Genomic DNA, 23805 nt, shown 5'->3' with positions numbered 1-23805 from the left:
GAGGGATTGTAGCGAGATTTAGGTTGGGAAATTGATTAATGGGATTATTTGGAGACAGTGACAGACTTGTGGATGTGTAGCGGGAACGTAGCTTAGCTACGTAGTGTTAAAAGGAACGTGCTTTAGTGTAAGGGACGACGTGGGAGCACGAGTTAGTTAGGGGATGTAGTTAGAAGGATGGCAGAGTTCAGCGGTGAGTGTGTTGAAGAGTTGTTGGTGAGTTATGAGGTGGAGACATGTTGAGTGAGTGAGGCCAGCGGGTCTGTGTGTGTGGAGTGAATGGGGAATGCATGGTGCGATGAGTGATTGGGGGGAGGAGTGACTCCCGCCCAAGGGACTCCGGGGTCAGTGTAGAGTGAGTTAGGGGGTTAGTCAAATTGAAAAATGGAAGTCGTTTTGCTGTTGGTGGGAGAGTAGGCTCGAAACCCGTTTGGAGGGGTGCAGGAGCCCTGTTGACGGGCTGGGAGCGTGGCTGCGAAAGGTGAGTATCGCTGAGTGGGTACCCCGGGCACCAGGCTAGTCGGCCGTGGTAGGCCAAGGGCCCATGGGGGGGCCGGGATAGCGTAGTGGGCACGGGTGCGCCCGCTTGGTGCGGGGGCCCGGGGCGCCGTTAGCCGCGTGGGCAGTGTTGTGGGCACGGGTGACCCTCGGAAAGGGGCCCGGGAAGCCAGCCTGCCACGTGTGCGTTTCAGGGGAGGTGCCATGGGGGGCACTCCCTGGTGTTTAGGGAGCTGGTAGGCTCGGAGGCAGTGTAGTGCCCGGGGGTGCCATAGCTGGAGAATCGGCAGAGGGTAGTGCCTGCCAAGGGGAGCCACGCGTCCCAGCCATGAGACCGTGTGAGAGCACGGAGAGAAAATTGGGGGCAAGGCCTGAAATTGTGAGGACACCAACACAGGCGACGGGAATCTGGGTTGTTAGAACCAATAGTTTAAGCGAGAGGTGCTTGTTGAAAGCCCCGGGGTAGTTTAACAGGTTAATGGTTAGGGTAGATTAGGAAGTGTACCCCTCCGCACCATCCATCCCCTCGCTCTCGTTGTGGGCCGCTGGACCCACTTTGGGTTAGATCGCTGAAGTCTGGGGAGGCCATTCTGAGGCTTCGTTGGGCCTCGACACAGGACGCTAGCTCTCCCTTGTTCCCCTCCGGGAAGGGAACGTAGGGGTTGGGAGTAGGCTAGGTGACAGGATAGGTTAGCCAAACAAGGACAGTACAGGGGGTTAGGGGACGATTTATGGTGGGGAAGTAAAAATAAAAAAATAAGTTGGGGCTAAATTGGGGTTTGACAAATTAAGGGAGTGGGTATAGACAGTGACAGGCAAAGGCGATAGGTTGGGAGGGAGACCGTAGAGTAGGTCCGAGCCCGCCTTCCGAGTGGCCAGCACCACCACACTCCCTCCACCAACCTCCACTGAACGGTGAAGGCTGGCCAGTTTCATCGGCAGCTGTTGTTTTGCTGCAAGGCCTGTGCCGGCTGGATCGGCTGCAGCTGCTGTGCTGCAAGGCCTGTACCGGCCGGATCGTCTGCAACTGTTTTCTGCAAGGCCTGTGCCGGCCAGTTCATCTGCCGGCTGTGTTTGCCTGCAGCGGCCTTGTTCTGCAGGCTGTGTTTGCCTGATCACCTTTGCCATGCCATGCCCACTGCCCCTGTTCACCAGCTCCGTTCAATTTTTGCTTTGCCCCCCCCCCCCCTGTTCATTGCCATGTGCGCCAGGATCAGAAAGCAAAAGTTTGCAAGCTGCGAGAACTGCCCTGTTGGCAGCTGCAACACGGGCCTGCAGTGGCGGCCCGTGCACCGTGTTTGCGTCCATCCATTCATCCATCCATTCGTTGTGTTCATTGCGTGTGCCACTTGAGCTGGCACGGAGACTGCATTTGTGCAGCCCATGCACCGTTGTGGTTCACTGCGTTCAGTTCAAAAGGGAAGGCCTTGGACTGCGTGTGAGCAGCCGGCCACGTTCCCTGTCACCTGCATTGTTTGAGTCAGAGACTGCATGCAAGCAGCCTGGCTCCCTGCTAACTGCTTTCTTTTTGCAGAGTCCATTGATCCTGGGCCATGGTTTAGTGTAAAATTTGTAAGTTAAGGTTAAGATGTACTGTAAATATGAGTGCGCCCCCGGCATGTCTGTCTTAGCGCCGGCAATTTTATTTAAGTCGTCCGTGTGAGTGGGTTTGTTTAGGTAGTTACTCAGCCCTCAGGTTATTTATTTTGGGGACACGAATACCATGAATGTCGCACTCAGGGATCCGTAGGTAAAATGTACTAGGGGAAAACTACACATGATGGCACACGAAAATTTGATGACTCGGGACGAGTCTGTAAAAAGGGGAGGGGGTAGTGTTGTGGTTGACGAAATTCGCAAACCATCATTCAGGTTCCGTAGGTGAGATATCTCTGTAAGTATATGTGTAGTTAGGCCCAAACCCGTTGTTTAGAGGGAATAAATGTCATTCATCCGGGCTGCGACCCTTTTAGATAGCCGTTTTTCTTTTACTATCTTTATTTTGGACCAGCCGCCATTACTACCACCACAACCACCACCATCCACCTTCTCCACAACCGCTTTCACACACCAACCACCAACCGCAACGCCGCTTCACAACAACAGCAACGCCAACAGCCACGACCTTTACCGTCACAACTCGCCCTCGCAACCATCGCATCACCGCCATTCCCGCGCCGCTTGTGGGCACTGATACTGGACTCGTACAGGGCGCGCACCGAGCAGCGGGTGCAAAAACACCAGCCTTTCCGAGAAATCGGATCAAGAATGATTCACGCCCACTTCTGTTCCGTCCTATCAGCGAGCGTGGGGCGATTTGGCCCCGCCTCCAGGCGCGTCGGAGTATAATCGCTATAGGCAGATTCGCGGATCAAGAATGATTCAAGCCCACTTTTTCTCTGTCCAATGGGGAGCGTGGCTCCGCCCCCGAGCGATTCCTGATCCAAAAATCTGCATATGATTTCTCCTGTCGCACTATAAAGCGCCGAGCGCGGAGCGAATCAGGGCAGTTGGACGGAGTTGAGAAGAGTGGAGAGTGGGAGAGTTGGAGAGTTGTGGCGGCAGCGAAGGCAGTTGGGAAGAGTTGAGAGTTGAGAAGAGAAAAGAGTTGGAGAGTTGTGGCGGCGGCGAAATCAGTCGAGAGAGTGTCTATCGGGGTCCGGAGAGGCTGGAGAAGCCAAGAATCTTTGTGGAGGTCGGCGCTCGTGTCAGAGTCGGGGAGGTGCGGAGAGGGGAGGCCGGTAATGCGATCGAGGTCGCAGTGGAGTCGCTCGTCGCGGGACCCAAGCCATCCAGATATCCTCACCCCCCCGAGCATCAACAACCCCTCCCTGTTTCCCCCCGCGCTGAGATAGTGTGAGAAGGGGGCCCCGTTCCCACCCCATTCCATGCAGTGCCAGCGAGGCCCGCGGAGTCGGGGCGCCGCCGCCATTTTGCTGCTCATCACCAGACGGGTAGGCTCGACGCGGTCTCGGCCCCAGGCCCGTCTGCCCCCTTATCGTTGAGGGTGGCCCCTTTTTTCTTTTGCTTTGGAGTATATGTGTTGTCGGCGCCGTCTGTGAAGCAAAACTGTGTAAGTGTTGCCGTGTGCTCGCGTAGTCGGTAGTAGATCTGCATTGTGTTTCTCTTTTGTTGCATTTGCTTTTTGTGCAGAATTGTCGTGTTACTTTTACATTTGCTTTTGGTGCATAATTGTATATGTGTGCTTTCTGTTTGCCGCGGAATAAATGTGCTTTATGTTGAACTGTTTTTCCCGTTTCGCTTCGTCTTTTCTTTAATTGAATCTCCATCTTACTTCACGTAAAGGGTTGGTCGTGGGCTAAATACGCCCGATAATTAATCGGAACCGTCGAGGTTGACGATAACACCGCTCGGTTATCCCGATAGTACGGAACGGGTCGCTTAAAGTGGCCTGTGTCCGAAGTCGACCTGCGGCGAGGTGCGATCGCCCGGTCTACCCTCCGTGTGGGTACTTAGGTAGGTCGAATTTGGCGAGCAACCCTATCCCACGCGGGGGGCCGATTGGCACGATCGTGGTGAGGCCGAAAGGCCCACCCGTGACTAGTTCCCGGCGTTAGTCCGAGAGGGTCACGACGGGATTGTCCTTCCGGTGGGCGACGTGCCGCAATTCGAGTTACGTGGCCGCTCGCACGCCGGCGGGCGCGAATCCGCAACAATATAAAGGAACGCCAGACTGGGGAGGTTGGTCGTCTTGAGGGTCACGGGTTTTGGTGCTGGCTGGTTCGTCTGGTCCTGGATCATCGTCGTCTCTGATCTTCTCCTTGGTCTTGGTTGATTCGTGCATGGCCGGTTGGAGAGCGCGGTACCTGGTGCCTGGAGCGGCATCATGTTGCGGGTTTGAGTCCCGCCGAGCTGGATCGTCAAAGACCACACGAGGTGGACAGGTCCAAGCACAGGCTCTGGTCTCCAGCTCACCTTTCCCCGAGCTGGAAACCTTCAATAAAGACCCGACGGAGTCCATTTCTTTGGGTGTGTGTCTGTGTGTGGGCCAGTCTCCAAGTAGAATTGTGTAAGTGCTTTCTTTGGCTCATTGTACATTATATTCTTTATTCGTGATAACTCTGCTCTGTGTTCACCTCCCCGATTATTGTTAAAAATAAATATCCCTTTTGTTGAATGTACCAGCTCGTTTCTGTGTTTCTTTCATTGGCTGAGCACGCTGTGTATTGAGAGATAGCGAGGGTAAATTGTTCATTTGGTCCGGCACAGCTCTGGTAACTCCGCTCGGTTACGCCGGATCCGAGCCGTGACCTGCGACTCGGATCGGACAGAGTCAGCCGAGAGTGTGGTTCCCCGGTAGTTAGACTGCATGGATATTTAGGTATATTGAAATTGGCACTTGACCCTACCCCACGTGGTTGACCTATTGGCGATGTTCGGTCCGATAAGGGACCCGTGACCTTTCGGATTTATTTGAAAGGTACGACCTAAATTCCGGGTGTTCGGTGGAGCCGACTCCACTGCTCCTCCTAGCGGTCGTGCTCACCACCGAGACCCGGCCCCACAACAATATAGCATTGTGTGGAACAGTTTGGTCCGTGGATGTGTCGTAGGCATCTCGATGTGATTAAGTAGGTAACTTGTGAGCTTAAGAATTATGTGTAACCACACGAGGGGGTGGTGTCATGTTAATTATCTCGAGTTTAAGAATAAACTTCCCCGGTATGTAATTGCCCCTCTGTGACTTTTCCCTTTGTCTTTATAACCAAAACCATGAGGAGGAACAAGCAGGTGTGCCGAGCAGGCAGAAGCCCCACCTTCCCGGGCTTCATGCAAGCAGGCCACGCCCCGGAGGCGGAGGATATAGGCGTGATCAAAAGAAAGGCAGGTTGCGCATTTTAAGAGGAAAACGGAGTTGGTTTGCGCAACGTGTGAAATTAAAGCTCAATTAGAATTGATTCTTGTACAAATTTAGGATAACAGGAAAAAACAAGGCAGATCATTGTTGGTTAAATAATTCACCGAATGATAAAAGGGATAATGGATGTTTGAGAAACTTATCTACCATTGTGGTTTATTTCTTAAAGCAAGGAAATCAAAACGTAGGGTTTTTTTTTTTTTTTGGTAACACAAGAGTTCATCATCAAAATGTCCGAATCAAAATGTTGACACAAACCTTCATTGGGGTGGCTCTTGAAGAAAGAAGCTTCAGAGTCATTTGGTTCTGGTAGATCCAGGAGCACATCAATATTGTGCTCGGTTTTCACTTCCACTTTCACAAATAAATCTGTAAAAAGTAACTTTTATGAGATGAAAGCAGTCCCATATCACATACATTTGCAGTATTGTGTCGCATTCAATGCTATTAAAATTTATACTAATAAATGTCAGAGTGTGTGTGTGTGTGTGTGTGTGTGTGTGTGTGTGTGTGTGTGTGTGTGTGTGTGTGTGTGTGTGTGTGTGTGTGTGTGTGTCAGTGTGTGTCAGTGTCCTCCATAACTCCAAACCTATGAAACATAGCAGCCTGAAACTTTGCATGCATATTAAGGGAACTCCAAGAAAGTGTGTGAGTGAAAATTGGGTGTTTGTGTAAATTAAAACACCCCTTCTTGAAGATAATTAATGGCCTTATTTAGTTATATCCTTTATCAGGCATATCCTCGGCCAACGTGTTCTCTGCGGTCTTCAGGCGTATCCTGGGTTACCTCACTGGTGTCTTAAGTGCCATGATTTTGGCCTGCTCAACCATGCCTTGACATGGACCAAGCCGTAACTATTTCTGAACGATAAATTTTTTTTTTCACTTTCCTCACTCATTACCGAATGCTTGTTCATCATAGCTACGAATCGCTGGGTACATTGTAATGCTTATAAACGCCCATAGACACCATTCATGGCTATATTTCATTTCCACACATACTAAAACCTCGAGAATCTATTAACCCTTTGAACCCTGAGCTCCTTGGAGTTTTGGCTCTCCCACCTTGGGCTCCCGAGAGAAAAATCCGGCGACTCGGGTATATGGAGGCTTGAATAGCTGCCAGTAAACCAGCCATTGGGTATATGTAGTTTTGAATAGCAGCTGTTAAACCGGCCACTCGGCTTTATGGAAGTTTGAATAGCGGTTGGCAAAATGACCGCCAGGGTTCAAATGGTTAAAATAAGCGGGATTACAAAACTTAAGCTCCAGAATTGAACTTAACAACAATTCAGACTGCTATAAAAGTGTTAATTTGTCAAATTCAAACATAGTTTGGACATTCGGACATCGCAATCGCTTGCCAAGCCAGCCAGCCATCCTCAACCATTTAATTGGAGTGCTTGCTTGAGTGCTTAAGCTGCTTGCCAAGCACCCTACAGTCAACGGCGGTGCAGTTTGTGTCCCGATGAGGATGTCCAGTTGGCAGTTGCTACAGGGTAGAGGTACATATATGGGTATATTTGGATCTGTAATTTGGGGACTCTCCGTGTGTGTGTGTGTGTGTGTGTGTGTGTGTGTGTGTGTGTGTGTGTGTGTGTGCGTGCTTGCATGCTTAGTTTCGCGGATGCCATGGTGGCAAAGTTTCATCTCATTTCTTGAAATTTTTAGCTTTTAACCTCAGCAGTGTACGAGCGATCACGTTTTCCTTTGGCCTCGTGACTGCTTCTAAAGCAATTGGTTATTTTATATGACTCGGTGTGCTTTACAAAGGTTATATTGTTTCTCTCTGTGAGTTTCAAAGCAAAATACTGTTGTAGATTCCCGCCCGCCGGCGTGCGAATGACCGCGTTTAGCTAATGGCGGCCGCTTCGCCCACCGACGTGGCAATCCAGTCGCAGCCTTCCGGATCAAATGCTGAAATCCCCCTACGGGTGTGTTTTGGATGCACACCACAGCCTAGTCAACACTCTACCTGCGCTACAGGGTCAATCGCCGAATTGTCGATATACCTAATTAATCGTGCGGGCAGACTACCGAGAGACTGTACCTCAATGGGGCCCGCTTGGAAACGAGCCGCTTAAGCAGCTCGCTTCGTTTTGGGATAACCGAGCGGGGTACTATCGTGAAAGCCCCGTTGGATCCGATTCTATTATCGGCTATTAAAAAGCCAGCTATTATTCCGAACTCAATACGGCAGTTCAATGAAGGAAAAGGACGCGACGAACGGGTTAACATTCACACAAGCACATTTATTACACACACAACACATTTGCAGTCATGCAGTCATGTATGCAATCAGGTGAGGAAAACAAAAGCAATGCAATGTACAAGCACGTATGTAAGCAATGGGGGTAAGGGAACAGGACACGAGCAGAACGAGAACTACAACCGATTGTCTATAGTTATTATCGTACACGTAACCAGGTTTACTTAATGGACACAGGCGCGACAGACTCTCATACAAAAACCCAGAAAGAAAAGGAAAGAAAATCGTGAACGTGAGGTGGATTCTCGGGCTCCGTCCTCCTCGATCCGACCTTGTCACGACCGACCCAGAGAGCGCTGGCGTCTCGGCGCCTTCAATCTCGTTTTCTCCGCTCTCGTCATGACCGTCCCAGGGAGCTCGCCGCCAGAGAGCCAGAGCGCGCGATCCAGCGAACGCGATCCAGCGAGCGCAATCCAGCGAGCACGATCCAGCGAGCGCGCGCGATGCAGAGTCCAGAGAGCGACAAAAACTTCAGCATATACACACACACAGAGCCTGCGCCTCCTCCTTTTATCTCGAGCTCCACCCACCCTCGCCTCGCGCCCCCTTCTTCCAGCACGCGCGGGAAACTTCCAGAAGAAGGGCGTTTTTTCTCCTGGATTGGGGTCTTTCTTTTGCCTTTTCCACAGCTTTTTGTTCCTCTCGCAGGGTTATTCGTTGGGGGAAGGGGGTGAGGCCATCGTCCATTCTCCTTCGATGAATGCCAGGCTTCTGGCAACCGTGTGCTGAGGTGGAAATGCGGTGGTGGTTGTGGTTGAGGCGGTTGTGATGGTGGTTTGGTTGGGTGGTTGTGGTTAAGGTGGTTGTTGTGAAGGCAGTTGTGGAGAAGGTGGCTGTGGTTGTCGAGATGCGGTTGGTGGTGGTTGTGGTGGTAGTAATGGCGGTTGATCCAAAATAACGAGAGCAAAATAATAACACTACCTTAAAGATCACAGCCCGGTTACACGAATAATCCCCAAAGACATCGGTGGGGAAATCTATCTGAACACAGACTTATCGACATAACTGATCTAAGGACCTATATGGTGCTCTGTGAATTTCCACAACAGTAACACTACCCCCTCCCCTTTTTGCAGACTCGTCCCGAGTCGTCAATTTTTCGTGTGCCATCATGTCTAAGTTTTCCCCTAGTAGGATTTACCTTCGGATCCCTGAGTGTGACATTTGGTGTATCCGTGTCCCAAAAGTAAATAACCTATGGGCTGTGTAACTAACTAAACAAACCCACTCATGCAGATGACTTAAATAAATTGCCGGCGTTACGACAAACATGCAGGGGGCGCAAAACTCATGTACAATTTTAACTTAACTTCCAAATTTTACACTAAACCATGGCCCAGGAATGATGGAGTCTGTGGGAAAAAGAAGCAGGGAGCCGGGCTGCTCAAATGCAGTCTCTGGCTCATGAAACAAATGCAGGTTTAAACGGGGAATGTGGCCGGCTGTCCAATGCAGTCTTAGGCCTCCCCACTGAAATGAGTGCAGTGAACACAAACGGTGCACGGGCTGCACCAATGCAGTCCCCGTGTGCGGCTGCCTGCAAGGCAGACCCTGCAGAATACTGGATGGTACTGATGCAAGCAAACACAAATGAGTGGTGCACGGGCTGCTCAATGCAGTCCCGTGGTGCGGCTACCTACAGGGCAGTCCTTGCAACTTGCACAATGATCCTGGGGCACATGGTGATGGATGGAATGGGGCAAATGCAAACAAGGGCGAGCAGGCATGGGGTCAAGGCAAAGGCAGGCAGACAAGGCATGGCAAGGCAGGCACAGGCCATTGTAGCAAAAACAGGCCGGCAAGTGAAGCTGGCCGGCACAGGCCTTGCAGCAAAAACAGGCTGGCAGGTGAAGCTGGCTGGCACAGGCCTTGTAGCAAAAACAGGCCGGCAGGTGAAGCTGGACGGCACAGGCCTTGTAGCAAAAATAGGCCGGCAGGTGAAGCTGGCTGACCTCTTATCCCATTCCGGAGGTTCGTGGAGGGAGTTCGGTGGTACTGGCCACTCGGAAGGCGGGCTCGGACCTACCCTACTGTCTTCCTCCCAACCTATCGCCTTTGCCTGTTTGTCCATACCCACCCCCTTAGTTTGCAAAAATCCAAATTTAGCCCCAACTTATTTTTTTGTTTGTTATATTTTATTCTTATTTCCCCTAAAAATTCGTCTCCCTAACCCCCTTTATCGTCTCTGTCCGGCTAACCTATCCTGTCCTGGCCTACTCCCAACCCCTACGTTCCCTTCCTGGAGGGGAATAAGGGAGAGCTAGCGTCCTGTGTCGAGGCCCAAGAAGCCTCAGAATGGCCTCCTCAGATCTCAGCGATCTCCATACCACGGTGAGTCCAGCGGCCCACAATGAGAGCGAAGGGATGGAAGGTGTGGAGGGGTACATCTCCTAACTACCGTAACATTTATTAGCCTTAAACTACCCCGGGGCTTCCCAAAAGCGCCTCTTGCTTAATCTATAGGTTCTATCAACCAAGATTCCTGTCGCCTGTGTTGGTGTCCTCACAATTTCGGGCCTTGCCCTCCAATTTTCGTCTTGTGCCCTTGCACGGTCTCATGGCTGGGACGCGTGGTTCCCTTGGCAGGAACTACCCTCTGCCGATTCTCAAACTATGGCACCCCTGGGCCCTGCAACTGTCTCCGAGCCTACCAGCTCTCTAAAATCGCGGGGGGTTGCCCTCTCTGGCATTGCCCCCTCCGATGCCCACGTGGCATGTTGGCGCCCCGGGTCCCTTTCCGAGGGTTGCCCGTGCCCGGTACACTGCCCCCGTGGCATTCTGGCGCTACGGGTCACACATCATGCGGGCCCACCCGTGCCCACTACGCTATCCCGGCCCCTCTTCGACCCTTGGCCGACCGCGGCCGACGAGCCCGGTGCCCGGGGTACCCACTAAGCGATACGCAGCATTCGCAGCCACGGTCCCAGCCTGTCAACAGGACTCCTGCACCCCTCCAAACGGGGTTCGAGCCTACGTTCCCACCAACAGCAAAACGACCTCCATTTTGTCAATTTGACTAACCCACTAACTCACTTTACACTGACCCCAGGGTCCCTTGGGTGGGAGTCACTCCTCCCCCCAATCACTCATCGCACCATGCATACCACATTCACTCCATACACACAGGCCCGCTGGCCCTCACTCACTCATCAAGTACATTTTCCATTTCACACCATTTCATCGCTGATCACTGCCATTCCTCTCACTAAATCCCAAAACTACCTCGTGCTGCCTCGTCATCCCTTAAACTCGTAGCACATTCCATTTAACACTACGTAGCCAAGCTACGTCCGCAATACACACTAAAAGTCTGTCGCTGTCCTCAAATCCTCAAAAACCCCTTTCTCATCCTAAATCTAAACTGAATCCCTCTACCTAATCCATTCCCCAGGCTCCATGAGGACTTATCCCTGCCCCATGGAGCCGGTCTAACTAAGCTAACCCTTCCCCCTAACTAGTTCCATCCTGTGCTCCGGGCAAGGGGGTCTTCCACCCCTTGCCTGGGAATCCTGTCTACTCGAAACGGGGAGGCTTGCCTTGCTCTCTTTTTTTTTTAATGCGCGCACCAGCGCGGCAACTCGCAACCTGCGCTCTTTCCCCGTGACGTCATGGCAGCTGTTCGCGCTTCGCGCACCTCGTCCCTTCTCGGACGGTAACATCTGGCAGGGATTCCCTTCCTGCCGGATTCCAACCATGCAGCCACAACGTCACCCTGCACATCCCAAGCAAGCCTCGCGTTTTAAGGGGTTCCCCACGCGAGCACATGTGTTCTGCTCGTAGGAGCTTTACACACACGCTCGCCTGGAGAACTCGTCCCTTCCAAATTCATTTATCCAGCCGAGCTTCCGTCCGTCCGCGGGATCGGCTAACATCCACCGCGTGCATTTCCGGTCCGGATTTCACTCGCATAGGCGCGCACGTGGCGGCCTCGTGCGTAGCACAGCACGGGCCTCGCGCTCGCTGCTGCGCAAATCCGGCGTGGTGCTCAAAGCAGCTACGGCCGCTACTCAGCCTTTGTCTCCCGTCTGGTGCCGTCTCAGTCTCCATTCAACGCACGCACTCGGGCATGCCATGACGCTCACACACCTCACCATGACACTCGGACATGCGGTTGCATGTTCTTGCATGCCGATCGTCATCTCCCTTTCACACCGCGACCTCACACACGCTGTTCTACTCACGCATTTCGAAACCACACATGTTGTTTCCCTCACACACGCTGTTCCTTCCACACTTGGTGTTTCCTTCACACCCGCTGTTCCTTCCACACTTGGTGTTTCCCTCACACACCTTTTCACTCATGCACGCCATTTCACTCACACACGCTGTCTCTTTCACACAATGCCTTTTACACACGCTATGCGTGCGTTTCAGCACACATTTTGCCACACTCGTGAACACACATTTCAAAACCACACACACCGGAACAATCGCAATGGAGATTTGGGCTACCACAAGGGGTCCCGGGGCCTCCATACCCCCAAGCTCTGCGTGTACCAGTCCACAGCACTCGCCCGTTCGACCTCGTTCGGCACGACTGGACACACCTGGTCATGATCCGCTTCAAGGGGGAATACTCCCTCCCCTCGTTCCTGAAGGAGGTTATCCGGCTGCTTGCACCGGGTCACGAGACATTCCCTAAGCTCCCCCTCATTGTCCCTTGCTTACTCCGTGTGTGTGTGTTCGTCTTTAGTTCCTTTTAATTCACCCTCTGTCTCCTCTATCTCCCGTGTCTCTGTTATAATTTCGGTTTTCTCCTTTAATATCTCCCTCGTCTCTACGTGTCTTGTACACATCTCCGTCACCCAAATTTAATTTTTCCCTCTGTGTCACCGTCACTTTCTCTGTCACCTGCACGAGTCTCGTCTTACACTTCTCCCGTGTTATTTTGTCCTCCACCGCAGGGCCGACACAATCCACACTCTCCCTCAGCTTGCTCGTTCCAGCACGTGGCGCCGCCATTTTGCACTCTACCGTCCGCGCTTCGTTGCACGCAATTGCCATTACGCCCACCTGCAGACTTTGCCCTATGCGCTGCATCTCACCCCGCATTTCTTTCATTTTGCCATTCACCTCATCCAAGCTTTCCTGCAAGCCTAACCCCATGCTCTGCATCTCCTCCCGCAGCGTTTGCATATTTTTATCCATGTTGTTTTTCATGCCATTTCCCATTTCTTTCATTTTGTTGCTTGCTTTATGTGCATTTTCTTTTATTGCTTGCAAAATTACCAATAGCTGGCTTGTGTCAGGTGGCCCTGTGGCAGTCGCTTCGCCATTATCAGGCGCGGACCCGCCGGGGACTGGGGAGCAATTTTTACGGAGGAGGGAAGGGGGGGGGGATGTCACACACCGCAGCCTCCGCCGCTGCACCAATTTCGGACTCTGGGTTCGTTTGTGGGGGATGTTCAACCTGCAAAGGAATGTCCTGCATGGGGATTTCATTCTGAGCTACGGATTATATCATTTCTAAATCCATTCCTAATCCCTCCTGTCCCTGTTCACCTTGAACTGCCATCTTGCGTATCGGAATAATTTAAAAAGCTCGTAATTTGGGGGAACACGGAGGGTTGCTTTACACACCCTTGATCCGATTCCCATTAATTTGGTTGGAGGCGGGATGGATTTTAATCCCACTCCTGACACCAGTGCTGTAGATTCCCGCCTGCCGGCGTGCGAGCGACCGCGTTTAGCTAATGGCGGCCGCTTCGCCCACCGACGTGGCAATCCAGTCGCAGCCTTCCGGATCAAACGCCGAAATCCCGCTACGGGTGTGTTTTGGATGCACACCACAGCCGAGTCAACACTCTACCCGCGATACAGGGTCAATCGCCGAATTGTCGATATACCTCATTAATTGCACGGGCAGACTACTGAGAGACTGTACCTCAACAGGGCCCGCTTAGAAACGAGCCGCTTAAGCAGCTCGCTTCGTTTTGGGATAACCGAGCGGGGTACTATCGCGAAAGCCCCATTGGATCCGATTCTATGATCGGCTATTAAAAAGCCAGCTATTATTCTGAACTCAATACGGCAGTTCAATGAAGGAAAAGGACGCGACGAACGGGTTAACATTCACACAAGCACATTTATTACACACACAACACATATGCAGTCATGCAGTCATGTATGCAATCAGGCGAGGCAAACAAAAGCAATGCAATGAAGAAGCACGTATGTAAGCAATGGGGGTAAGGGAACAGGACACGGGCAGAAAGAGAACTACAACTGTTTGTCTATAGTTATTATCGTACACTTAACAAGGTTTACTTAACGGACATGGTGCCACAGACTCTAAGACAAAAACCCAGAAAGAAAAGGAAAGAAAATCGTGACCGTGACGTGGATTCTCAGGCTCCGTCCTCCTCGATCCGACCTTGTCACGACCGACCCAGAGAGCGCTGGTGTCTCGGCGCCTTCAATCTCGTTTTGCCCGCTATCGTCACGACCGTCCCAGGGAGCTCGTCGCCAGAGAGCTAGAGCGCGCGATCCAGCAAGCGCGCGCGATGCAGAGCCCAGAGAGAGACAAAAACTTCAGCGTATGTACACACACACAGAGCCTGTGCCTCCTCCTTTTATCTCGAGCTCCGCCTGCCCTCGCCTCCCGCCCCCTTCTTCCAGCACGCGCGGGAAACTTCCAGAAGAAGGGCGTTTTTTTCTCCTGGATCGGGGCCTTTCTTTTGCCTTTTCCATAGCTTTTTGTTCCTCTCGCAGGGTTATTCGTTGGGGGGAAGGGGTGAGGCCGTCGTCCGTTCTCCCTCGATGAATGCCAGGCTTCTGGCAACCGTGTGCTGAGGTGGAAACGCGGTGGTGGTTGTGGTTGAGGTGGTTGTGATGGTGGTGTGGTTGGGCGGTTGTGGTTAAGGTGGTTGTTGTGAAGGCGGTTGTGGAGAAGGTGGCCGTTGTGAAGGCGGTTCTGGAGAAGGTGGCTGTGGTTGTCGAGATGCAGTTGGTGGTGGTTGTGGTGGTAGTAATGGCGGTTGGTCCAAAATAACGATAGCAAAAGAATAACACTACCTCAAAGATCACAGCCTGGTTACACGAATAAATCCCTTAGACATCGGTGGGGAAATCTGTCTGAACACAGACTTATCGACATAACTGATCTGAGGACCTATATGGTGCTCTGTGAATTTCCACAACCGTAACAATACATTTGATACCACCTGATTTCCGATCCGTATTGTGCTTTCTCAATAACAGAGAAGAATGTTTTCTACCTGTCACATAACGAGTGTGTGTGTGTGTGTGTGTGTGTGTGTGTGTGTGTTCATAAAGCAGAACATATTCTCTGCTAACCCCCCTACCCCCCTCTCCCTCTCTCTTTGTACCATCCTCGCTCCAACCCTCCTAATACAGTGCAGTATCCTCCCACATCTATCTATCTATCTATCTATCAATCTGTATCTCTATCTCTCTTGACGTATCTGGATGGTTATTATGCTCAGATGGTGAATATTTCCACAAATATCTAGATGGTTGTCATATCCGCATGTATCCGAATGGTGGGTATCTCCATACCTGTCTGGACGGTGGTTATTTCCAAATGGTGGTTGTCTCTGGACATGTCCAGACAGTGGTTATACCAGAACAGAACCTCCCCTCATACTGCCTTCTCCTCCCCTCCCACTTCTTTCCCCTCCCTTCACGCTGCCTTCCCTTCCTCCACCCATCCTTATTCCCCCACCCCTTCTCACCCTCCTCTCGCTTCCTCGCTCCCACCTCACTTCCTTGCTCCCCCTCTCGCATCCTTGCTCCTCCACCCCTTCTCGCTCCCCCTCCCCCCCGCTTCCTCGCTCCCCCAACCCTCCTCGGTCTCCCCACATCCTCCACCCCTCTTTTTCTGTCCCCCCCCCTCAGTGTACCCATTGTCCGGACAGTGGTTATGCCTGGACAGACCCTCCCCTCACACTGTCTTACCTTGCCCTTCCCTCATGCTGCCTTCCCTTTTCCTAACCATCCTCACTCCCCCGCCTCTCCTCACTCCCCCTCCTTCCTCGCTCCCCCACCCTCGTCCTTCTCCCCTCCCTCCTCTCCATCATGTACACAAAAAGATCAAAAACTCAGTGCGAGACAATCACAGATCCCATCAGAAGTGATGAAGATCATACAACTCACCATTCAGCAGGTTGCTTTGCTCCTCTTCCAGACCAAAGGAGTTCACATCCTCTATTTTTATCTTCAGAATCTCAGAACATCCTTCCATCTCCTCAACCTTCATTTCACACTGGAGTACAGTCAGCTGTTCCGATTCCGGCTGCACACGACAGGAATCCTTCCAACACCCAACTTGAGCAGACATTGTGGGTGAACCTTGAAAGAGACAGTAAACATACCATTCTTCCTGATGTTTGCTCCACCCTGAGTACCTTTATCCTACACAGTACCTACATGTGAACTACCTCCGTACTTGAGATCTTATTCTCTTCCCAAAATAGTAACAACACCTGAACGTTCACCACACACAGACACGCACCGTTTGACATCCCCATAAATAAATTATACATGTTGCCGAGACAACACTGTAATTGTATAACATGTTGACATAAATTTTGATTTGGCTACATGTAAAACATACCGTTTAGATATTGTTATTAAATCTGAGCCTGTTGAGCAATTTCAGAATAAAGACATTCAATGAAGAGAAGACATTACACACAAGCATCAGGGATGAGTATGAAGGATAATTTATGCTCAGATGTAATCCATGCAGCACATATTGCCAATATGAAGACAGTTTCCCCATATAACTAACTTTCAGGCAATAAATAAGGAACCCACTTTGAAGAAAATCTGATGGAACCACAACATTCACATGGATCATGTCCATGGTAATTCACTTCAAGTTCACTACACTGACAGGTAGTACTGGGTCACTTGCCTTAAATATTAAAGGAAGACCATTTGTATGCATTGCCTGTACACTCAAATATCCGTCAGATCCCAAAACCTTCTTCATACACACACACCGACACCGACACACCCAATGATGGTTCATTGTATGATAACATACATACACAAGGTGACGATGCCACACAAGCATGGCTAGAAGGTGACTCAACATAAATAGACTTTGAGGATTTCACATACCTTGGAAGCAACACATCACAGATGGTGGTTCGTGGGGAAAGGAGTGTTGCACCACATTGATGAAGCTGTAAGAGCCTTTGGATGTTTGAAAAAAGCCCATTTTTCAGGACAGTAATTCGTCCGAAGCAACCAAGCGGGCAGTGTATCCTGTTTTGGTCTTAACTCTTCCGCTTTATGGTGTTGAGACACGGACCATCAAAACAGATCATGCGAGGTACCTGAATCCTTTCCATTCTCGTTGCATTTGGACCATCCTCAGAATGACCAAGGACCGACAGTGGATGGAACAAATCTATGATGGCTTGACCACCTCGGCCGCATGGGGCCACAGCGGATGCCAAGCATGTGTTTGGAGAACTGGAGAAGAAGAGACTCAGCTCGGGCACAAATTATAGGTGGTGAGATGGCATTGCATCTGATTTACAGGTTACTGGGATAAAGGAAAGATGGTGTGAGGTTTCACAGGAAAGTGATACGGCTTCAATCGTGCACTGAAGGAATTATAAATGTGGAACAGCATCATCGCTGAAATGAGTGCACAGCTGACCAGGCAGATGGAAATGTCAACTATCCCTACCCCTGTGCCAGGTCTTTTCGCCGCAAAGGACACCTCACAAGGCAAAGCTGTTTTTGTGGCAGCATCTGCACAGCAACCCAGTCATCCCTATAATTTTCTCCAGGGCATCTGCCCGAGGACCCCGCTGGCATCCCTTCCCAATGGGTGGCTCCGAAGTTCAAGTTTAAACTCGTACTCCAACACCTTCCTGACATACCAAACACCCTCAGACATGTGTGCATCATGGCCTATTGTATGTACAAGTACTTTTTTTTGTCTGTGGGTGCCACTGTGATAAATTACAAACAACAGCTTTTCGAGTACTTGTGATCTGTGAGAGATACTTACAACTTCCCAGTTTGACATCCTCACACTCACAACCCTTTTCGTCCTTTCCCCATGTCAGGTCTTGCTCCATTCAACTACTCTACTGAAGACTCTGCCGGATGCAACCCTTACTAAGAGCCTCTTGTATATGTTGAAGGAAACTCACTCACAGGTTCTTTTAACAATTTATTTTAACAGAGTTGAATCATTATTTACATGGATCCATGGAGAGAGAAAATACACAGTAACAGTGCCAAGATCTCCGATTATGTGCCTGAGCTCGGTCACTTAAATACACTCAAACAAAATGATGCAATGAGACGATTTGAGCAAAACTGCTTGTGGAGGATGAACAGCAAAATTCAAAGCACAAATATCTTTCTCAAGATTCAATGATTAAATACACAGCTCTTCGTGAGTACAGAACGATCACTTCAGCCCTTTTCCCAAGCCATTAACAGAAAAGGATGTGAATAATTTCCTTCACATGTTCTCACATTCACATCGCTTCCAACTTCACCACCAGTCTAAAGTTTTAGAACACCCCCATTTCACAGTTTTTACTGAAATTTAAGCAGTTCAAGTCCAGTGAATAACCTGAAATGGTACAAAGCTAAGAGGTGAACTGCCAGAGGTTAAAAAACAAAAGTTTAGGTTGCCAAAAAACTGAAAAATAATGTAAAATTCAGAGATGTTAAAAAAGGCCCTTTTCAAAGAACAACTAATGCGTAAGCAACTGCAACTGTTCTGCAGCAACGGAAGTAAATTAAGCCTTGAAAGTTGATGCAAACAATTCCTACAGGTGTCCCAACTTTTGTTGATTAGTTACAAACCCTCTGTATCAAAGCAGTGTTGAAACATACTGTGTTGCTACACCCCCTGAAGCATTATATTGCTATCATAATGGCGAGAAAAAGACAATTAACAAAGGAAGACAGAGACCATTATAACCTTTAAAAGTGTAGCTCTTTCCTTTCGAGAAATTGCAAAGAAGCCAAGGTGTCAGCGAGTCCAGTTTCCTACACCATCAAAAGGCACTTGGAAACTGGAGGAAACTCTGACAGGAAGTGGTCTGGCAGACCCAAAGCCACAACACAATCAGAAGACAAGTTTGTGAGAGTCAACAGCTTGCGTGATAGGTGGTTTGCAGGACAGCAGCTTCAAGCACAGCTTTACACTGGTCAAAGTAAGGAAGTCTCAGTTTCAACTGTGAAGAGAAGACTTCGAGCTGCAGGTTTGACAGGTCGAGTGGCAGTAACAAAGCCATTGCTGAGATGGCAAAATAAGAAAAAGAGGCTTGCCTGGGCCATGAAGCACCACCAGTGGACTACTGAAAACTGCAAGAAGGTCTTATGGACCGATGAATCAAAATTTGAAATCTTCGGTTCATCAAGCAGGGTTTTTGTACGACGTCGAGTGAGCGAAAGGATGGTTCCTCAGTGTGTGACACCAACTGTCAAACATGGAGGAGGAAGCGTGATGATCTGGGGGCTCTTTTGCTGGATCCAGAGTCGGCGACTTGCACAGAGTGACTGGCACCCTGTATCAAAACGGTTCAGCATTTTGCAGCGCCATGCAATACCCTCTGGTCTACAACTAGTTGGTCAGGGGTTCATCCTACAGCAAGATAACGACCCAAAACATACCTCCAGGCGACGTCAGAACTACCTAAGAAGAAAAGAACAAGACGGTAGGCTTCAAATCATGGAATGGCCAGCACAGTCTCCAGACTTAAACCCCATCGAGCTGGTTTGGGATTTACTGGACAGAAGGGTGAAAGCAAAGCAACCTTCAAGTGCAACACATTTGTGGGAACTTCTGCAAGTGTTGGGAAGAACTTTCCGAACAATATTTGATTTCCATTGTAGAAAGAATGCCACTAATATGTTCGGCTGTTTTATCTGCAAAAGGTGGCTACTTTGATGAGTCAAAGATTTAGATCAAATTTTGTTCAACAAAACGATTCCATGATTTCTTTTTTTTATCTGCAATTGTTTATTTGTTCTATGCTTTAATTTCAGAGTACATTGAAACATTAAACTGCTTAAATTTCAATACAAACTGGAAAAATGGGGTGTTCTTAAACTTTTGACCGGTAGTGTACACAAACACACGCACGCACACACACACACACACACACACACACACACACACACACACACACACACACACACACACACACACACACACACACGGCTCTGGAAACCGCATCCCTCCAACATCAATAGCAGCCAACATACAGTTGTCCCCAGTCAGTTATTTCATGAATGTACGTTTACATAGTCCCTTCCTTCTTGTCTGGTGGGCCGAACGGGAGAGTGCGTTGTGTAAATCTCATAGCTCGGACTGATTAAATCTCTGAACCTCATTCCTATTCTTTTTACTCTATTCCTGAGGGAAATCCAAGCAAGGGGTCCTCGCAAGGCTTGTAAGCACTCCGCTCGGATGCCCATCTGTGGGAACCACAGCCGCGCCCTTCGCGTAACAATGTGTTCTCACAGAAGACCAAGAGCAGCAGTATAAGCCAACAATAAATGCCAGTGCTGCACGGAGCACGTGCCCCACAGTGACAACCGCCACCCACTGTTCAGGTGATCAGAGGCATAACCAACACACCAAATGCCAACAACATATAGTATGCACGTGGTGCATTCTTCTTCTTCAACTCAACCCTACATACAATAATTTCCCTCAACTCCCTGATACAGATCAGGGCTGGCACCGTGCACGCAACACTGCCTCTGATAACCGCGAACACGATGTTCGATGATGGGCGGACACGCACGCTGACCATGTGTACAATGGCAGATCCGCGCGTATTGTACGGGGCATGCTAGATGACAGGTGAACCCGCGTGCTGACCACGTGTACAATGGCGGACCCGCACGCTGACCACGTGTACAATGGTGGACTCACGCGCAGCCCATGATACTTTATCATCGTACAGAACGGGGCACGAATAACACACATCTTTGGTCGGGTCTGCGCATGGGGTTACAATAACGTCTTACCATCGGTCTTCGCTCACCACGACGGCCACAAATCTCTCCCGCAGATGGCAGACATCTTCCCGCACCTCTGCTTCGATGCAGCTGCTACCAGGCAGAGGCATGTTGTGCGGCCGGATTGCTCGGGCCATGTGGCACACCACGGAGCAGGCACATTGACCAGCACCAAACGCGGGTCACTGGGAAACGGCACGGGGTTCGGTGTAAGGCAATTCATATCACGGAGTTCGGTGCAAGACGATTCATATGACGGAGTTCGGTGCAAGGCGATTCATATCACGGAGTTCGGTGCAAGACGATTCATATCACGGAGTTCGGTGCAAGGCGAGTCATATCACGGAGTTTGTTGCAAGGTGATTCATATCACGGGGTTCGGTGCAAGGCGATTCATATCACGGGGTTCGGTGCAAGGCGATTCACATCACGGAGTTCGGTGCAAGGCGATTCATATCACGGGGTTCGGTGCAAGGCGATTCATATCACGGGGTTCGGTGCAAGGCGATTCATATCACGGAGTTCGGTGCAAGGCGATTCATATCATGGGGTTTGGTGCAAGGCAATTCATATCACGGAGTTCGGTGCAAGGCGATTCATATCACGGAGTTCGGTGCAAGGAGATTCATATCACGGAGTTCGGTGCAAGGCGATTCATATCACGGAGTTCGGTGCAAGGCGATTCATATCACGGAGTTCGGTGCAAAGCGATTCATATCACGGAGTTCGGTGTAAGGTGATTCATAATACGGAGTTCGGTGCAAGGAGATTCATATCACGGGGTTCGGTGCAAGGCAATTCATATCACGGAGTTCGGTGTAAGGTGATTCATAATACGGAGTTCGGTGCAAGGCGATTCATATCATGGAGTTCGGTGCAAGGCGATTCATATCATGCGGTTCGGAGCGAGATGATTCCACAGCTTGGAACCATCTTGGCTCCACTCCACTTTTGGCCATCACGGCCATGCCGCGCAGTGCCAGGGCCCAACCAGAGTGCCCGATTCGGGTGACGACACCGATTCGGGTCTTCGCTCCCGCCCCGCACCACGGGGTCTATAAAAGGACGGGCCGCGGAGCTGCTAGTGTTGTTCCTGCTCATCATTCCTGTCTTCATTCCTTTCAGCTCATTCTGTCTGGCTTGGGATCGACAGTCCGCCCTTCTTTACCAATTTGCCTGCCGACTCCGCTTTCTTCACCACCTCGCCCCCCCTTCTCTGCCCATTTTCTTCAGACTCCACCTCTCTACACCCATTGGTTTCTGACTCCACGCAATTCCCTCCCTTCATGACCCATGGCCGTGTCTCATTCTCTGGACCGAGGCTAGCTGCACGAAGCAAGAGATGATGCGCCAGCTGTCAGGGAGGTATCGCCCAGCGGAACATCCACCCCAAAACGTTGAGAGACCGTTAGCCTCATCTCCTCTCCTTTTTCTCTTCATCAACTCCTCTTCATCAGGGTGTGTGTGTGTGTGTGTGTGTGTGTGTGTGTGTGTGTGTGTGTGTGTGTGTGTGTGTGTGTGTGTGTGTGTGTGTGTTTGTGTGTCCTGGCGCGTGTCCTAACTTAAGATTGTACAATAATTATATCCCGATAACTCTGCTCTGTGTTTGTTTTTGTAAGTTACTTGTATTATTGCCGCACCTCACACTTTACTTCCTCTTCCTGCGAGACAAAAATAAACGTTCACTGTGCCACATATCTTTCCTCGCCTGCCTGTAATAAATCCTTTGTAGAAATATTCCCAGCTTATTTTCGTCCTTTCTTTCATTGATCCAGCATGGTCCGTATCCTAGCGTAGCCAGGACTTTATTCCCAACGATCCGTTCCTTTTAGCCGGTACGTCCTTGGCAGTGTCGCTCGGCTGCATCCGATCGGGTAAAGTGATCCGGTTCGGACAAGGCGTACTGAGGGCATGTTCCCGGAAATTAGGTCACGTGATTAATTAGGTAACCCGGTTAACCCACAGACTGGAGGACTCAAGGTTACGCGGTTGATTTATTGGCGTTCACGGTCGGTTAGTGACCCGCCGCGTCACGGAATTATCCGTGTGTGACGGCCTGCAATTCCGGGGAGTCTGGTGGGAACCGAGATGGCTTTCCCCCTGATGGTCTTCTCACCCGACACCCGGCCTGCAACAACATATATATATATATATATATATATATATATATATATATATATATATATATATATATATATATATATATATATATATATATATACATATATACACACATGAAGCCACACACACACACACACATATATATATATATATATATATATATATATATATATATATATATATATATTCCCAAAATGTGGACGTGGTATGACAAAACAAGGTGGGTGAGATGGTTTAGTGATGAGAACTCACCGATTTGATTTTGGTTCATATGAGGCTGTCGTTATAGTGTGTTCAGTTTCACCAAACGTCGCTCCATGAATGATTTATAATCGAGTGTGTTTAATTGTTAACATTGTATTTGTATGAATGATGAATCGTCTTGATAACAGCTGTATATTTAATGGTGATACCCAAGGAGGATGTCCGATGGAGGAGTTTCAGTACCCATGATGCAGTGCGCGGACGCCATATTGGTTGGCAAACGAAACAAGACCGAACAAGGGAAAATAATTACCGAAACCTTCCATCGCAGGAAGTCAGAATCACGAGATTGTGGAACAACTGATCCTGTCGTTGCCATGGCAATGGACACAAGAAACATGGCGGCGCGCACAGCATCATGGGATATTTGTGAAAACCCTCCATTGTGTTTATCGGTAAACGATGACAATGTTGGGAACGTTTCTCCACACACAGTTATAATGAGCTCGTTTAGCGATTAATTGTCGAACAATCTCTCCTCAAGAACCAATTCGGAACGTTACACAAGGTCTGACCGGATAATAAAGAACGTGTTATGTAGATTCCAGTAGATCTTACAATCATAATAAACTGAAACCCTTGTGCTCCACATAACAAAGAGGTTACCATGGAAACATCGAAAAGTGCACTACGTGCATAACACCGTCTTAGTGCCCCTCACGAAGATGTTTCAAAACCATAAATCTCCACACTTCCTCTACTCACAACTCGCTTTGGAAAATGTTTCGTTCGCTGTTCGTGTCCCGGGAACACGGATCCACGCTTTATGCAGCACGACTTCTTCTTCTTCTTCTCTTTCTGA

The 23805-nt window shown here is 49.8% G+C and overlaps 1 protein-coding gene and 1 pseudogene across 2 annotated transcripts in view; both read right to left on the bottom strand.

Annotated features, from left to right (window-relative positions):
* The window catches only part of LOC147009428 (uncharacterized), a 74845-nt gene extending 58365 nt beyond the window's left edge, over positions 1 to 16480 (bottom strand). The window contains exon 1 of the mRNA XM_085861726.1: positions 16425 to 16480. Within this exon, the coding sequence (XP_085717852.1) occupies positions 16425 to 16473 (49 nt within the window). The 5' untranslated portion in view covers positions 16474 to 16480. The remainder of the gene's footprint in view (positions 1 to 16424) is intronic.
* Positions 1 to 17366, bottom strand: part of LOC147009427 (uncharacterized) — a 30007-nt pseudogene extending 12641 nt beyond the window's left edge. The window contains exons 1-3 of the transcript XR_015052826.1: positions 16734 to 17366; positions 15762 to 15956; positions 5636 to 5746 (exon numbers count right to left, since the gene is read on the bottom strand). The product of XR_015052826.1 is annotated as an uncharacterized LOC147009427 (transcript). The remainder of the gene's footprint in view (positions 1 to 5635; positions 5747 to 15761; positions 15957 to 16733) is intronic.
* Between the last annotated feature and the right edge of the window lie 6439 nt (positions 17367 to 23805).

Source organism: Eptatretus burgeri, chromosome 17 (assembly GCF_056783735.1).
Source record: "Eptatretus burgeri isolate ZD-2024b chromosome 17, Ebu_testis_v1, whole genome shotgun sequence".
Taxonomy (NCBI): Eukaryota; Metazoa; Chordata; class Myxini; order Myxiniformes; family Myxinidae; genus Eptatretus; species Eptatretus burgeri.
The sequence above is the reverse complement of the archived record's forward strand: the minus strand, read 5'-3'. Positions and strand labels throughout refer to the sequence as shown.